This window comes from Lipotes vexillifer, unplaced genomic scaffold, assembly GCF_000442215.2.
Source record: "Lipotes vexillifer unplaced genomic scaffold, Lipotes_vexillifer_v1.1 scaffold640, whole genome shotgun sequence".
Taxonomy (NCBI): domain Eukaryota; kingdom Metazoa; phylum Chordata; class Mammalia; order Artiodactyla; family Lipotidae; genus Lipotes; species Lipotes vexillifer.
The window spans coordinates 1642557-1660046 of NW_006773138.1; the positions used below are offsets into that span (position 1 = coordinate 1642557).

Sequence of the window (17490 nt, forward strand, 5' to 3'; positions counted from 1 at the left end):
AATCTACCCACTGTCATAAGGAGACAAGAAAGTTGGTTGGTTTCTGTCTGGCCTCTATTCAGAGAAATAGATATGGAAACAACCTAAGTGTCCATCAATGGATGAATGAATAAAGAAAATGTGATCTATATAATTCAGCCATTAAAAAGAATGAAATCTTGCCATTTGTGACAACATGGATGGACCTCGAGGGCATTATGCTAAGTGAAATAAGTCAGACAGAGAAAGACAAATATCATATGCTCTCACTTACATGTGGAAACAAAAACAGAAACAAAACCAAAAAAAAATAAAAACCCCAATCCCATAAATAGAGGGAGCAGATTGGTTGCCAGAGGCCAGGGGTAGGGGGTAGGCGAAGTGGGTGAAAGGGGTCAAAAGTTATAAATTTCCAGTTATAAAATAAATAAGTCATGGGGATGTAATGTACAGGGGGAAAAAAAAAGTATCTAAGGCTAGTGATACCACCAGAGTACCTGGAAGAAGAAAACACAAAGCACTATGAAGGGATATTCCTACAACTCTGGGCAGAAAAAGGCTCTTAGGGGGGAAAAAGTCCTGATAAAAATAAGCTCACAATCAAAAATGATAAACTATATCAGGAAACAACTGACAATGAACAAGAGTCAACCAACACAACAGGAGGGTAGTAAAACTAGACAATTAAGAATTTCAGAAAATAGAAAGATTGATCTGCTTTAAAATAATCCATGGAGGAGGGTGCAGATGAAACAGATTTGTCTACATGTTAATAATTATCAAAGTTTATTCTTCGACCCAGCAATACCACTCCCAAGTATTTAACCAAGAGAAATGAAAACAAATGTCCACAGAAACACATACATAAGAATGTTAATAGCAGCTTTATTCTAGCTGATGCTGGAAACAAATCAAGTATCCATCAACATGAGATTGGATAAACAGTTTGTGGTATATTCAAACAATGGAATACTAGTCGGCAATAGAAAGGAATGAACTACTGATAAATGCCACAACATGTATGAATTTCACAGATACAACATGCTGAGTGACTCAAGAGCACTTACTGTATGGTTTAGGACAGTGGTCACCTGGTACCTGGGCAAGGTTAGAGTAGAAAGGGTGGGAGTGGTGAGAAGGAAAAGGAGTAGGGCTGTATTTAGCTATCTGTAAATTCTTTTTAAAAAATCTGAAAAAAAATCTGAAACAAATATAGCAAAATTTGGACATATATTTCATCTCAATTATAGATATAATTGCTTCTTATTTTATGTGTACTTTTCTTATATTTGAAATGTTTTATCTTTCAAAATAAGTAAATAAATACAGAAATAAGGATTGCCAGTGAGACTTTTAGGAAGCGACTTACTGAATTTTCAACATATGGTTTTAGTCTCAGAAAAGCCTCACTAAGGAAGCATATATTGGTACCATACATGGAGCTGTTTTAACTGGCTTCAATTTAAATTAGCCATGAACAGGATGATTCAGCTCTGATTCTATTCAGGATTTCAGAAAAGGAAAAATAGCACACAGAGAGGCTTAGGGCAACCCTCTCCACATTAATTTGGAAGACTGATTCTCAAAACTTGGATTCAGGACACATGAGGCCCCCGCTTATATCGGCTAATGAATACTGCAGGGGCTGGGAAAAATTCACTTTCCTGCAATATGCATCTTTAAAATTAAAAAGGATTTACTCCATTAATTCTTGGGCAAAGGCTAACAAAGAATATATTGTAAAATAACCTCAAGAGTGTTTAAAACTTGTGATCAAAGATCAGTTAAATTTCTCATAAGGAAGGTTCTTGAAATCTGTTTTCTCAAGCAATGTTAAAACGATGATGTTTTTTTCCTTTGGCCACAGCACGCGGCTTGCAGGATCTTAGTTCCCTGACCAGGGATCGAAACTGTGACCCCTGCAGTAGAAGTGCAGAGTCCTAACCACTGGACCACCAGGGAATTCCCAAATGGCCTGTGTTTTGGCACTACTTTAATTTAGTATTTATAAATGCCTAGGAAATGTTGCAAGGGATTTCACAAAGTCTCAGGAGGCTGAGTTTCCGTGATCGACCTTCACATCACCATTTCCTTTCCTTTCCCCCATCCTTTGACCCTGCTTCTCCTTTCCACCTGGCTGTTCATCTACTGGTGGGGTGCTCTACTTAGGGTGACCATAGGGCCATTTTTCCCAGGACAGTCCCATTTTATGTCTATCATCCTGGCTAATAACACCTCCTTCACTCTCAAGAGTATCCTAAGTATGTGATTTCCTTATTATGGAAAGAGCATGGGATTCAGAGTTAAAAGATGCAGGTTCAAATTTTAGTTCTGCTCCTTAAAACTGTGTAACCTTAGGCAAGTTATTTACCCTCTCTGAACCTCAGTTTCTTCATCTGAAAATGGGGAATAATACCAAATTTCCAAGTTTGCTGTCAGGATTAGAAATATGTAAAAGGAATCGGGATATAGTGATTTCATCCCCCAGAAAGAGAGCTGAGCAATTTGCCTTCTCTCTGAATATCATTACCTTGCCAACTTGGAAGCAGTCATCCCCCGTGAGGGAAAAAAGCCGTCTGGGACTGTACAGGTCAGTGACAGCACAGCCGGTGACTCTCTGGAAGACGCCTCGGGCAAGTCCCTTCACACTGAGCATGTACACATCCTGCAGCCGCATCAGGGCCCTTGCTGCTCCCTCAAGGTCCTCAAAGGCTGGCAGGTCCTGTTCCACCTTCTCATAACCATCCTTCAGAGCTGTAAAGGTCATGAAAGCATCAATCTACCATTCAAAAAACAGGTGGTGAGCATTTAATACAGCAAGGCATCATCACCTTAATCACCATAATCATCAGGCTCATAATATTTCATGAGCAAAGATAATGTTTTATCTGCTTTTGTTCCCAGGGTAACAAAATCTTCTGAATGAGGAACAGACACTCTAGAGTAAAAACTAAGCACCTTTATCATGTTGTTCCATTCTACCTGTCTCCAGGAGTCTTGCCTTTTGGGGGACAAACTCTTCTTCCTCTTAACTTCCCCAAAGTCAACAAACTTCTTCAAGTACAAAGTACAGTAAATTAGGAAAGTGATCTTACTACAGATCACACTGCGGTGGCAACTTAATAAAACAGAAATTATTAGACGACATCGCTTTTAGGGACTTCCCTGGCAGTCCAGTGGTTAAGACTTTGCCTTCCAAAGCAGGGGGTGTGGGTTCGATCCCTGGTCGGGGAGCTAAGATCCCACATGCCTCGCAGCCAAAAAACCAAAACATAAAATGGAAGCAATGCTGTGACAAATTCAATAAAGACTTTAAAAATGGTCAACATTGGGCTTCCCTGGTGGCGCAGTGGTTGAGAGTCCGCCTGTTGATGCAGGGGACTGGGGTTTGTGCCCCGGTCCGGGAGGATCCCACATGCCACGGAGCGGCTGGGCCCGTGAGCCATGGCCACTGAGCCTGCGCGTCCGGAGCCTGTGCTCCGCAACGGGAAAGGCCACAACAGTGAGAGGCCCGCGTACTGCAAAAAAAAAAAAAAAAAGGTCAACATCAAAAAAAATATATTAAAAAAAAAAGAAGACATCACTTTTACATGTATGTAAATGGGATGATATAACCTATAGTTCTTCACAGGATTGGAGTGAAGATCAAATGAGATAATGGATATGAAAGTGCTTTCTAGGACTTCCCTGGTGGTCCAGTGGTTAAGACCCCGCACTTCCACTGCAGGGAGTGCAGGTTCAATCTCTGGTCAGGGAAGTTCCTCGTGCTGCGTGGTGCAGCCAAAAAAAAAAACCACTAAACTAAAAACTTACTGAGAAAAAAAAAAAGAAAAAAGTGCTTTCTAATTATAATCATATAAACATATTAACAAAGGGACCTAGTTCTTTGTAATAGAGCTAAGGAGGTCAAGTAATACCTACCCACTTCATTATCCTTCATCACATCCCTTCAGAACCTCTCTCCTTTCCACTAAGTCAGGAGATAGAATCTTCTCTCACCCTCCAGCCCTCCTCCTCATTACCTCGGATGTTCTCACTGGCCTCCAGACTATGTACCACATTCTTCCAGTCGGACTGTAGGCGTTTGATGAGAGTAAATGCAAGCAGAGGGTTAGACACAGGGGTTGCTGAATCTTCATGCAAAGATAGCACCTTGTCATAGAATCTGAAAGAGAGGAGTAGAATGATCTCACCTACTGATACAACCACTCTACCGACTGAAGGCTGGCATGGTGTATGCACATTTAGAGTAGTTAAAAATGAAATGCTGAACCCCTTGAGACTCATGTAATATTCTAAGCAATAAGCACAAAGAATATGAAAACTACTAACACAACAAAAGTAGGTCCATTCATTTGTTCATTCAGTGAGTCAGTCTCCACCGGTCAATTTTTGTACGTCAGCTATCATGCTAGATGCTTGAGACCCAAAGGCAAGAGACAGTGGAGCTCTCAAGGAGGTCACAAATAAGAAAATCCTTTTTTCTCTTATCACTCTATAATCAAAACTTAGAGTCTGGTAGAAGCTCAAAAACATTGTTGAATTAATTATGAAAACTGTGATATGTGCTGTGAGAGAAGAGAGCATATAATACTATAAAATGCTCTGGCAATTTGTAGGTAGGGCACCTAACCCAGGTGGGAGTTAGAAGGTGCAAGGGAAGACTTTCCAGAGGATAAGGCACCTGATCTGTGTTCTGAAGGATTAGTTAAAATATAATAGCTACTATTGAGCACTTACCATGTATTAGGCATCCTTTTAAGTGGTTTAAACATATTGTCTCATTTAATCCCCGCAATGATGCTTAGAATAGATTTTATCATGCACTTTTTACAGGAGGGGAAACTGCAACAAGGCTACGCTGTTGGTAAACAGCAAAGCCAGGAATGAAACCAAGCCTGCCTGACTCTGAAGCTGGGGTTCTTGGCTGATTTTGCCACACTGTTTCCCATGGAGCTAGAGCAAAGGAGGGAGGAGAGTAGTTTTTTTGAGCCAACAGGGACCAATGTGTCCAAAGGCACAGAGGCTTGACATATATTTGATCATTCAGTAAGTCACTTGCTAGATGTCAGACTCCATGCTGGAAGCTGAGGATAAACAGGCAAGACAGGGTCCAATGATCAAGGATTTCTTTTTTTTTTTTTAATAAGGAGGAGGGGGAAAGGATGGTGAAAGGGAAGGGGAGGGGAAGAGGAGGGAAAGGGTGAGGGAGAGGAAGAAGGAGAAGAGGAGAATTTATCTATTATGATTATTTTTAAATTTATTTTTGTCTGTGTTGGTCTTCACTGCTGTGCGCAGGCTTTCTCTAGTTGCGGCGATTGGGGGCTACTCTTCATTGTGGTGCGCAGGTTTCTCATTGCAGTGGCTTCTCTCGTTGCAGAGCATGGCTCTAGGCTCTCAGGCTTCAGTAGTTGTGGCACACAGGCTCAGTAGTTGTGGCTCACGGGCTGTAGAGCACGGGCTCTAGAGCGCAGGCTCAGTAGTTGTGGCACACGGGCTTAGTTGCTCCACGGCATGTGGGATCTTCCTGGACCAGGGATTGAACCCGTGTCCCCTGCACTAGCAGGCAGATTCTTAACCACTGTGCTACCAGGGGAGTCCGATCAAGGGTTTCATGGACAAGAAAATAGCTGATTTCTCATCACTCTTTTCCTAAGTTCAATATATATTTCTATGAAAGAATAAATGAAATACATTCTTCTAGGAGCTAGGAACAAAATTTTTAATAAGACAATAACCTTGATCTTAAAGACTTGCAGCCTTTGAGATCATAAGTAATTACATTACAGGTGCAACACCAGATTTAAGAACAAGGCTTAGTAGAGAGTACACAGTGGGGGTGATTAACTTGGCCAGAGCAGGTGAGAGAAGGTTTCACAGAGGAGATAATAAACTGGCGTGGTGGGTAAATGCAGATAATGAGGAAGGGAGAAGGAGGCCTCCTTCCAAGGCAGGCAGAGACAGTTCAGCATATGCAAAGGTACAGAGAGAAACAGGGAAATTACAAGCCGTTTAGTACTGCTGGAGCACGGGGTATATTGGGAGAATGGGGAGACTAGACTGGAGAAGTGAGGAGCGCCTCATAGACCTTTCTGAGAAATTTGATTTTTACCCTGTGTGCAATTAGGAGCAGCAAAAGGTTTTAAGTGAGAGTGGAACGCGCTATGATACATTACATATATAAATCTGTAAGAGGGTGGGGAGGAGGGGTTAGAAGTGGAAGTGACCAGAGGCAGAAAGACCATAACAGTGACAGTGGGAGCAGAGAATGGGATGGTGTCAGGAGAGATATTTAGGAAGCAGATCATATAGAAACTGGGGATGGTTGCAATGGGGAATGAACAGGTGGGTTATCCAGCATGTTTCCACCCTTTCTGGTTTGCCAACATTTGCAGAAAATGGCCAGAAATGTTGGGGCCAGAAGTGATCATCTTTCTCATTAATTTCTCTCCTCCTCGATGTCCTACAAGAGTGTTCATACAAGCAAAAGATGCTGTTTCCTTTCCTGGCATACTATGGTTATTCCACTGCTAACCCTCTAACAGGATTTATATTGTTGAAAGTTATTAGTTATAGTAAGGCAGACTTAAGAGTTCTAGTCCTGCCCTCTAAGACTTTTTTCCCTTTGTTTTAAAATTATTAATTTTGAAAACAATACAATAACAACAATGGAAGTAAAAGAAAAAAGTGTGGGGACTTCCCTGGTGGCGCAGTGGTTAAGAATCCACCTGCCAATGCAGGGGACACAGGTTCGAGCCCTGGTCGGGAAGTTCCCACATGCCGTGGAGCAACGAAGCCCGTGTGCCACAACTACTGAAGCCCACGTGTCTAGAGCTCGTGCTCCACAACAAGACAAGCCACCGCAATGAGAAGCCCACGCACCGCAACAAAGAGTAGCCCCCGCTCGCCACAACTAGAGAAAGCCCGTGTGCAGCAACGAAGACCCAATGCAGCCAAAAATAAATAAATAAAATAAAATAAAATAAAAGAATCCACCTGCCAATGCAGGTGACATGGATTCAAGCCCTGGTCCGGGAAGATCCCACATGACACGGAGCAACTAAGCCCATGCACTACAACTACCGAGCCTGCGCTCTACAGCCCGCGAGCCACAACTACTGAGCCCACGTGCAGCAACTACTGAAGCCCGCATGCCTAAAACCCATGCTCCGCAACAAGAGAAGCCACCGCAGTGAGAAGCCCATGCACCGCCACGAAGAGTAGCCCCCGCTCGCCGCAACTAGAGAAAGCCCGTGTGCAGCAACGAAGACCCAACACAGCCAAAAATAAATAAATAAATAAATAAATATTTTTTAAGAAAAGGAAGTGTGAGCAAAGTGAAAAGGATATGGATTTATATGAATGTATGCAAGAGCACGTGAGAATAGAAGAGTCCTTTGGCCAGAGTGGAGGACTTCAGTGAGTGGAAAGGGATGGAAGTGACGAATAGAGGGAGTGGTAGGATGGTGGCGGATTTCAATCCCGCGAAACAGTCAGAACTAAGGATTTCTCCAGGGGGCCTCAACTATAAACAGCCTGAAACAGAATACTTGCTTCGGGTAGAGGTGCTCCTAGCGAGCCAAATGTTCAATTCAAGCATAAACTAAGGAAAAAGGATCTGCACCTGGGTGCCCCAGGGAGGAAATAGGAAGACTGTCAAGTCCCAGGACGTCTCTGATCCCCAAGACAGCGGTATCTGAGAGCAGCTACTCTAGGGTTTTGAAACTAAACCAGCCTCCAGGGTGTGGGATTTTTTTTTTACTACCCATTATTTCCTGCTTCAGCTCCATATGGAACTACTTAGTGAAAGATATTCCACTGCTAGACAAAAACACAAGCAGAGACTTGGGCTTGAGTTCAGCCTGAAGGGTAAGTGTCCATGAAAAACTGAGGCTGAGCGGGCAGGGATTTTATAAGACAGTTGAATGCGGAGGAGCTGGAAGGAGACCTGAGAGGTATCCTGACCCAGGCTCCACCTATCCCTCAGTTTCCTCCTCTATAAAATGGCAGAACTGGTCTAGTCTAGAATAACTCTATGAATCCTTTCGGCACAACCGTTCTATTATTTCTTTCCATCACGTTTTCCACAACTGAATAAACAGATTCCTCATCTGGTGCTTGAGAACTAATGTATAACAGGCATCAGAGGAAACTGAGGCACAAAGAGAAAGCAAGACAGAGAGGTGAAGATCTGTTCCAAGTCACCCATCAGATCAAAGGCAACATCTCCTTGTTCTCTTCACATCCCACTTTGTATTATGGTGTCAATTTATTTAGGGCAGGGGTTTGATCTCTACTGCAGCACATAATTCAATTCAGTGTTCAGGTATGTCATCTTTCTGTCACACAAAGAAAAAAAGACCTATCAACTGCTATCTGAGGCTGGTTTGGAATCTAAACGCTGGCCTTATGCTCAGCCTCTGAGCCAATAGCTGGTTTTCGGAGACCGAGTTACTGGATGCTGAATTCAAACCTCAGGGTTTCCTAAATGGAATTTTGCTTTAACAAATGCTGAGAATGGAAAATCAGATCCTTTCCTTCAAGAATCTGCACATAAAATTTGCAACCCAATCCCTGCATTAAACATAGCCTGGACAGGTTACCCAACCACAATACATGGGCTATTTTAATTCAATATGTTTCTCCTTTGGAATTCAGAAATGGCTTTGTCTCGGTTCTTCTGAGATATTCTGAATGCTTAATTTCTAGCACAGAAATCATTGCTGCTGATACTTTTTAAATCTTGGTGGTTTTTTTAAACTGCAACAACAAAAAAAGGTACGGGTTAGCTAAATATTATATAACTAGTATTCGTAATACTATACTAGTATACAACTGTATATGTTACTGGGCTGGCCAAAAAGTTCGTTCAAGTTTTTGGAAGATGTTACGGAAAAACCCGAACGAACGTTTTGGCCAACCTAATATAACTAGTATAATTTTTATTCATTAACTTGGGGTAGGGAGTAGTAGTTTCAACACCAAAAATATTTAATTTCTAAATTTAGAAATTCAAAGAAGAAGTGATCAACACTGCAAGCTCTCTCTTCTGAACCTGTTCCCCAAGAGGCCCGGCATCAGGATTCTGACACCCATCTCCACCTGAGCCACTCAAATAAAGAGATTAGTGGTGTGAGAACAAGCACATGAGTAGCAGGGAGCAGGATGGCATCTTGAATCAAAGAGAAGAGTCTGTTCTACTTCCACCAACGAACAAAATTATATCATTTTGCTCTGTAAGCACGGGCCCACAGAACACTAGGCAACTATGCTACTCCAAAAAGTGACAAGAATTATTGAAATTATCATCGTTTATTGTTATAATACACACTTACGTATACTCTACATGTGTGTGTATCATCATGCTATTTCAAACTAACAGTAAATTTAAACATGCATACAACCACTTATAAGCAAACTACATACTTAAGACCATGTACCAAATTATATCATCATTCAGTCACCATTAAGTAACAAACAAGATCTCTCACATACACTTCAAACTAACAGTAAATTTAAACATGCATACAACCACTTATAAGCAAACTACATACTTAAGACCATGTACCAAATTATATCATCATTCAGTCACCATTAAGTAACAAACAAGATCTCTCACATACACTTCCTCGCACAAACTGATTCTCTTCTACATGGGTTCTCCCACACAGCCATAGTGGCCCTCACACCTTCTTCCCATATGGCCTGGAAACAGTGTTACTACCGCATACACTCACTCACAGTTTTATCAGCAGCACATTGTGAGATAGCCCTCTGTGGTCTCAGCTCAGCTGAGGGTCACAAGACATAAATACAGTATTAATATATTCAGATAACTATGTGGTTACACCTCTGCTTCTCATATTGTGAGCTTCTCAGTGTCCCAGGAGAAGGTGCACAGCACATATTCATACACATGGTATCATATCCAATCATTTATCTTTCATTGTTTGACACTGCAGAGTCAATACATGATGACAGTGCCTCAGTGTTCCAAGCCTTACAGTAGTTTGTTGACTGTATAGCAAAACAACATTGGCTGAGCATCTGCCGGTGTGTGCTACACTCAGCATCCCCTAGCATCAACTATGGTTTTGCCCAGTGTTTTCTTGGTGTCAAATACTTGCATATTCATATAACATCTCAGTTATAGTATTTAGAGTTGTTACGTGTGTAAAGAGAAGGGAGAGCAGAAAGCAAGGGGAAGGACGGACGTCTCAGATTAACAATCATGATGTTACAGACTCCGAGCTCCTAGAGGGCAGGGTTTGGTCTTGTTCACCATTCTCTCCCTAGTGCCTGGAACAGTGCTTGGCTCATGGTAAGCACTCAAACATACGTCTTGAATAAACTGATGAACACAAAGCATTATTCATACAGTGACCTGGACAATTACTCGACATCCTTCACATGCAGACTATGATATCCGTAGTGTCATGCCTACCCAGTCTCAATGACACATAAATCTCATACATGGTCACAGAATGTCACCCCATACTAAACATCAGTTCCCTCGGTCACACGGTCAACACACACGTGGCTACAGTGTCACTCTTCTCTCCATTTCACTCTTGCAATGTCGTTGTGTCTCTGTGACACAGGGCCTGGGGGCCCACACAGCTTGACCCCAGCACCTTGGGCGGCCCTACTCCTCCTCGGAGTCGCTGCTCCACACTTTTCCACAGTGTATCAACTTGGCGGTGTGATGTTGGATTGGGGTGCCACTGTGTGTGTGTGTGAGGGACAGAGTCAAAGGTCCTACACAGTGTGACACAGTGTCTTGAGGTCCCACACAGGATGATGGTGTATCTGGGGAGTCACACTGGGCCACCATGGTATCGCAGTCTCACGGTGAGACACCGCGTGTGAGGTCCCGGCAGGGTGACGATGAACCTAAGAGTTACCCCTCCCCTGCCACCCCACCCCCGCCGTGGCACAGTGTCTTGGCCTCGTCCTCTGACTCGGTCTCCCCTACTCAGACCCCACCCTCGTGCCCTCACCTGGTCAGATCCCGCAGCCGCGCCTCCTCCCCGCGCAGGTAGCGCCGCAGCAGTCCCAGCAGCCGGCGCTCGGGCGCCAAGGCGCGCGCCACACTGGTCAGCGCCGAGAACGTGTCCCCGCGCGCCGCGACCCTGGCCAGGTCCCCGGCCTGGAGCGCCAGCACCGCCAGCAGCGCTGCCAGCCGCGCAGCGGGGCCCATCGCCGGCGCTGGCGCGCGTCCTCTCAGGCCTTCCAGCCCGGCCCTGCGCCCGACGCTCCGCCCCGGCCCGCCCCCGGCTCCTCCTCGCTCTGACCCCTCCCCTCGCTCTCCACCTCCCACCTTCTTGCCCTCTAGCTCCCTAGACTGCGCGTGGACTGCCTGCAACCTCAGTGTCCGCCCGCCCTCCACTAAATCACAGCCCTGGGAAAACATTTCCACTGTGTCTATTTCACACTTGGGGAAATTGAGGCAGCGGGTGTGGTGAGGCATGAATTCACCAGTCTATGGCTGTACAACGCCATCCAAAAATATTCACCCCTCTGGATCAAGGGGTGGAAATGCAGAAACATCACTGGATTCTGATGGAGAAATAGGGAGAGTAAATGTCATGGTATGGTAACAGCGGTGCGGGTAAAGAGCTGTGACAGACCAGAGGGAAAGAAAACGCTTCACACAGGACTTGACGCCTGAACCATCTTGAAGGATGAGTAGAATTTTGACCGGAGGTAGAGGGTGAAGGCCATTAGGGTCAGCGCATGACAAATCTAGGACCTATACAACCAAAAACTCGGGTCGTGGGTCACTGTTCTACATGACATACCTATGATCACTGAAGCAAACAAAAATATTATTATTATATCCTACTACTTATTCTTTCCCCCTCTTTCCCAGGCAATGTTATTCACTCATTCATTCATTTAACAAATATTTAGCACCTGTTCCACTGTGCTGAGGACAAAGAGAAATAGCAGATCCAACCCTGGACTCACAAGGGGAGACAGAGATGTAAACAAATAACCACAAAGTGCTGTCAGGGTAACCGAGGGTTGTGCAGTGAGCAAGGGCATCTCTGAGGAGGGAGCCCATCCCCATGCATAGACGGTGGAGAGGGCTTCACAGAGGGGGCAACGTGTGCAGGTCCAAAAGGATGAAAAAGAATTGTCTGGAAGATGTCGGGCAAGGGAGGGATGGGCTTTCCTGGAGAAGGTACTATGTATGCCAAGGTTCGGAGATGGAAAATAGTTTGAGTTGCAGAAATGATGAAAAGTTCCTTGTGGTTGGGCCTGTCAGATTGTGAAGTGTTTTTGCATGTCATACTAAGAAATTTAGCCTGTTATGAAAATCCAATGGAAGTTTTTTTTTAATTGAAAAAAAAATTTATTTATTCGGCTGCATCGGGTCTCAGTTGCGGCACACGGGATCTTCGTTGAGGCATGCAGATCTTTCGTTGCGGCGCACGGCTTCTCTCTAGTTGTGGCATGTGGGTTTTTCTCTCTCTAGTTGTGGCACACGCAGGCTTCAGGGCATGTGGGCTCTGTAGTTGTGGTGCCTGGGGTCGAGAGCGCGTGGGCTCTGTAGTTTGCAGCATGCAGCCTCTCTAGTTGAGGCACATGAGCTCAGTAGTTGTGGCGCACAGGCTTAGTTGCCAGGGATCAAACCCATGTCCCCTGCATTGGAAGGTGGATTCTTTACCACTGGACCACCAGGGAAGTCCCCCAGTGGAAGTTCTTACGGTGGCGTTAATAGCCATCCAGTGACTGAGCAAGGTGAGGGAATAAAGGCCCAGCCATTTAGGCCCAACATGAGACAGCTCTGACAGGCAATACTAGCTCTAGCCCTCCTGCCACATTAATCAATGCTTTGTCAAGCCTCTTTGACCTCTTCCTCTGCCCTTTCCTGCTTCCTGTCCCTTTCACAGATGTTGATCCCTAACAAATATCTTGCACTTCAAACTTCATCTCAGCATCTGCTTCTGGAGAACCCGATCTGTAACACCAATGCAATCAACATACACAGCTGGTAAGTGTAGAGCGGGAACCTGAACCCAGGTGGTGTGGATCCAGGTGCCATATTCTTAATTGCTACAAGAGGCAGATTTACCATGAAGCCTTTGAAGCTTAAGCTTCAAGGTCCCTAACTTGCACAAACCCTTTCCAACACCCTCAGGATTGAGGGGTGGCAGAACCTAACAATATGTTCACATTGTTATATGTATTTGTAAAATTTGCAAAATAAAGCTATTTGAATGACAATTTTCTCTTTCCACTCTGACTTCCTCTCCATTACACTTCCCCTTATTGTGGGCATGTTGGAATGGCCAAGGGTCTGTATTTACAACTGAGTGGTCATCTTAGCCTGCTTTCTGCCCATAGAAGGTTGAGGGTTGTACTATGAAGAATAATGGCCCCCAAAGATGCCCATGTCCTAATTCCCACAGCCTGTGACTATGTTGCCTCACATAGCAAAGGGAATTTTGCAGGTGTGATTAAGGATCCTGAGATGCCCCATTTATTTACTTATTCATTTATTTTACATCAGTATGGGCTCATGAATTTTACTGAATGAATTATAATTCATTACTTTGCTTATTTTGAATCTCATATTGCCCTAGAGTTGGTCAATGGTAGCCTCTTCAATTTGGCTCCTGTGTCCTTTTGATATATCCCCTTCATTCCTTGAGCACTTCCATAATTTGTTACTTCCAAGGTATTCCAAATCGCCATGTACTTTCCCTGCTCCTGTCCTTTCTGGAATCAAGCATTTCCCCCACGAGCCCTGGTTCCCTGTATTCAGAAACTAAGATCTGGGTGCTAAGTATGCTCATTGCAACGGTAGTGTCTCTGCTCTCAGGTCCTTTCAGCAGACAGAACTACGTAATTATATATAACTCTGTTAAACTTTTCTTAAGTATTTTTTTCTTTTAAAAAATGAGATAAATTTACAAACTATAAAATCCACATTTTTAAAGTGTACGATTCATTCATTTTTACTATATTCACAAGGTTGTACAACCATCACCACTAATATTTTCTTGCACCCACCCCCAAAAAAAACCCTATGCCCATTAGCTGCCACTCTCCATCCCCCTCCCATGTGACAACCACCAATCTACTTTCCATCTATATGGATTTACCTATTATGGGCAATTCATATAAATGGTTTCACTTTTGATACTATAATAAATGGAATTTTCTTAATTTCATTTTTAGATTGTTCATTGTTAGTATATAGAAATTCAGTTGATTTTTGTATATTGATCTTGTGTACTGTAACCTTACTGAAATTGCTTATTATGTCTAATTGTGTTTTTTTGTTTATTCCTTATAATGTTATATATAGAAGATTAAAACATTGGAAAATGGAGTTTACTTCCTCCATTTGAATCTGGATGTTTTTTCTTTCTTTTTTTTCCCTAATTTACTTTGCTAGAACTTCCAGTGTAATACTGAAGTGACAAGAGAGGATATCATTGTCTTGTTCCAGATCCTGGGTGGAAAGCTTTCAGTCTTTAACCATTAAGTATGATGTTAGCTGGTCAGTGCTTTAACTAGGTTGAGGAAGATCTCTTCTGTTCCTAATTTTTTAAGTGTTTTTATCTGTCAAGTACATTTTCTGCGTCTATTGAGATGATCATGTGGTTTTTATCCTTTTTTGTCTTAATATTATGAGTTATAATGATTGATTTTTAATATTTATTTACTTATTTGGTTGCGTTGGGTCTTAGTTGCGTCAGGCGGGCTCCTTAGTTGCAGCAGGCAGGCTCCTTAGTTGTGGCAAGTGAACTCTTAGTTGCAGCATGCATGTGGGATCTAGTTCCTGGATCAGGGATCAAACCCAGGACCCCTGCATTGGGAGTGCGGAGTCTTAACCACTGCACCGCCAGGGAAGTCCCATAATGATTGATTTTTGTTTGTTAAACCAACCTTGCATTCTGGGTTAAATCTTGTTCGTGTGTTGCTGGGTTCACCTTGCTATTTGTGCTTCACTGAACTTCTTGGTTTATGTCTTTTCAAATCTGGGAAATATTCATATATTATTTCTTCAAATATTTCTTTTTGAAAATCTTCTCGAATTCTGATGACATAAATTAGGTACTGGCTCACAGATAATTAAGGCTCTGTTCACTTTTCTTGTTGTTGTTGTTATTTTTATTTTATTTTTGAATTTTTTTAACATCTTTATTGGAGTATAATTGCTTTACAATGGTGTGTTAGTTTCTGCTTTATAACAAAGTGAATCAGGTATACATATATATATATATATATATATATATATATATATATATCCCCATATCCCCTCCCTCTTGTGTCTCACTCCCATCCTCCCTATCCCACCCCTCTAGGTGGTCACAAAGCATGGAGCTGATCTCCCTGTGCTATGCAGCTGCTTCCCACTAGCTATTTATTTTACATTTGGTAGCGTATATATGTCCATGCCACTCTCTCACTTTGTCCCAGCTTCCCCTTCCCCTTCCCTGTGTCCTCAAGTCCATTCTCTACATCTACGTCTTTATTCCTGTCCTGCCCCTAGGTTCTTCAGAACCATTTTTTTTTTTGAGATTCCATATATATGTGTTAGCATACAGTATTTGTTTTTCTCTTTCTGACTTAACTTCACTCTGTATGACAGACTCTAGGTCCATCCACCTCACTACAAATAGTTCAATTTCATTTCTTTTTATGGCTGAGTAATATTCCATTGTATATATGTGCCACATATTCTTTAACCACTCATCTGTCGATGGACACTTAGGTTGCTTCCATGTCCTGGCTGTTGTAAATAGAGCTGCAATGAACATTGTGGTACATAACTCTTTTTGAATTATGGTTTTCTCAGGGTATATGCCCAGCAGTGGGATTGCTGGGTCGTATGTTAGTTCTCGTTTTAGTTTTTTAAGAAAACTCCATACTGTTCTTCATAGTGGCTGTATCAATTTACATTCCCACCAACAGTGCAAGAGTGTTCCCTTTTCTCCACACCCTCTCCAGCATTTATTGTTTGTATATTTTTTGATGATGGCCATTCTGACTGGTGTGAGGTGATACCTCATTGTAGTTTTGATTTGCATTTTTCTAATGATTAGTGATGTTGGGCATCCTTTCATGTGTTTGTTGGCAGTCTGTATATCTTCTTTGGAGAAATGTCTATTTATGTCTTCTGCCCATTTTTGGATGGGTTGTTTGATTTTTTGATATTGAGCTGCATGAGTTGATTGTAAATTTTGGAGATTAATTTGTCACTTGCTTCATTTGCAAATATTTTCTCCCATTCTGAGGGTTGTCTTTTTGTCTTGTTTATGGTTTCCTTTGCTGTGCAAAAGGTTTTAAGTTTTATTAGGTCCCATGTGTTTATTTTTGTTTTTATTTCCATTTCTCTAGGAGGTGGGTCAAAAAGGATCTTGCTGTGATTTATGTCATAGAGTGTTCTGCCTATTTTTTCCTCTAAGAGTTTTATAGTGTCTGGCCTTACATTTAATCCATTCTGAGTTTATTTTTGTGTATGGTGTTAGGGAGTGTTCTAATTTCATTCTTTTACATGTAGTTGTCCAGTTTTCCCAGCACCACTTATTGAAGAGGCTGTCTTTTCTCCATTGTATAGTCTTGCCTCCTTTATCAAAGATGAGGTGACCATATGTGTGTGGGTTTATCTCTGGGCTTTCTATCCTGTTCCATTGATCTATATTTGTTTTTGTGCCAGTACCATACTGTCTTGATGACTGTAGCTTTGTAGTATAGTCTGGGAGCCTGATTCCTCCAGCTCTGTTTTTCTTTCTCAAGATTGCTTTGTCTATTAAGGGTCTTTTGTGTCTCCATACAAATTGTGAAATTTTTTATTCTAGTTCTGTGGGAAATGCCATTGGTAGTTTGATAGGGATTGCACTGAATCTGTAGATTTCTTTGGGTAGTATAGTCATTTTCACAATGTTGATTCTTCCAATCCAAGAACATGGTATATCTCTCCGTCTGTTTGTATCATCTTTAATTTCTTTCATCAGTGTCTTAGAGTTTTCTGCATAGATGTCTTTTGTCTCCTTAGGTAGGTTTATTCCTAGGCATTTTATTCTTTTTGTTGCAATGGTAAACGGGAGTGTTTCCTTAATTTCTCTTTCATATTTTTCATTAGTGTATAGGAATGCAAGAGATTTCTGTGCATTAGTTTTGTATCCTGCTACTTTACCAGATTTGTTGATTAGCTCTGGTAGTTTTCTGGTAGCATCTTTAGGATTCCCTATGTATAGTATCATGTCATCTGCAAACAGTGACAACTTTACTTCTTCTTTTCCGATCTGGATTCCTTTTATTTCTTTTTCTTCTCTGATTGCTGTGGCTAAAAATTCCAAAACTATGTTGAATAACAGTGGTGAGAGTGGACAACCTTGTCTCATTCCTGATCTTAGAGGAAATGGTTTCAGTTGTTCACCACTGAGAACAATGTTGGCTGTGGGCATTTTTTTTTTTTAATTTTTTCTCTCTCTCTGCATGTTACCCCCCCACCCCCAAACCTCAGTGTGAGAGTCCTCTTTCCCCCTT

The 17490-nt window shown here is 42.4% G+C and overlaps 1 protein-coding gene and 1 non-coding gene across 2 annotated transcripts in view; both read right to left on the reverse strand.

Annotated features, from left to right (window-relative positions):
* Positions 1-11237, reverse strand: part of P4HA3 (prolyl 4-hydroxylase subunit alpha 3) — a 34869-nt gene extending 23632 nt beyond the window's left edge. Inside the window, exons 1-3 of the mRNA XM_007448094.1 lie at positions 10980-11237; positions 4002-4144; positions 2510-2733 (exon numbers count right to left, since the gene is read on the reverse strand). Of these exons, the coding sequence (XP_007448156.1) occupies positions 2510-2733; positions 4002-4144; positions 10980-11179 (567 nt within the window). The 5' untranslated portion in view covers positions 11180-11237. The remainder of the gene's footprint in view (positions 1-2509; positions 2734-4001; positions 4145-10979) is intronic.
* Positions 1869-1941, reverse strand: TRNAR-UCU (transfer RNA arginine (anticodon UCU)). The gene has a single exon. It is a non-coding gene; the product is annotated as a tRNA-Arg (tRNA).
* Positions 11238-17490: the final 6253 nt, after the last annotated feature.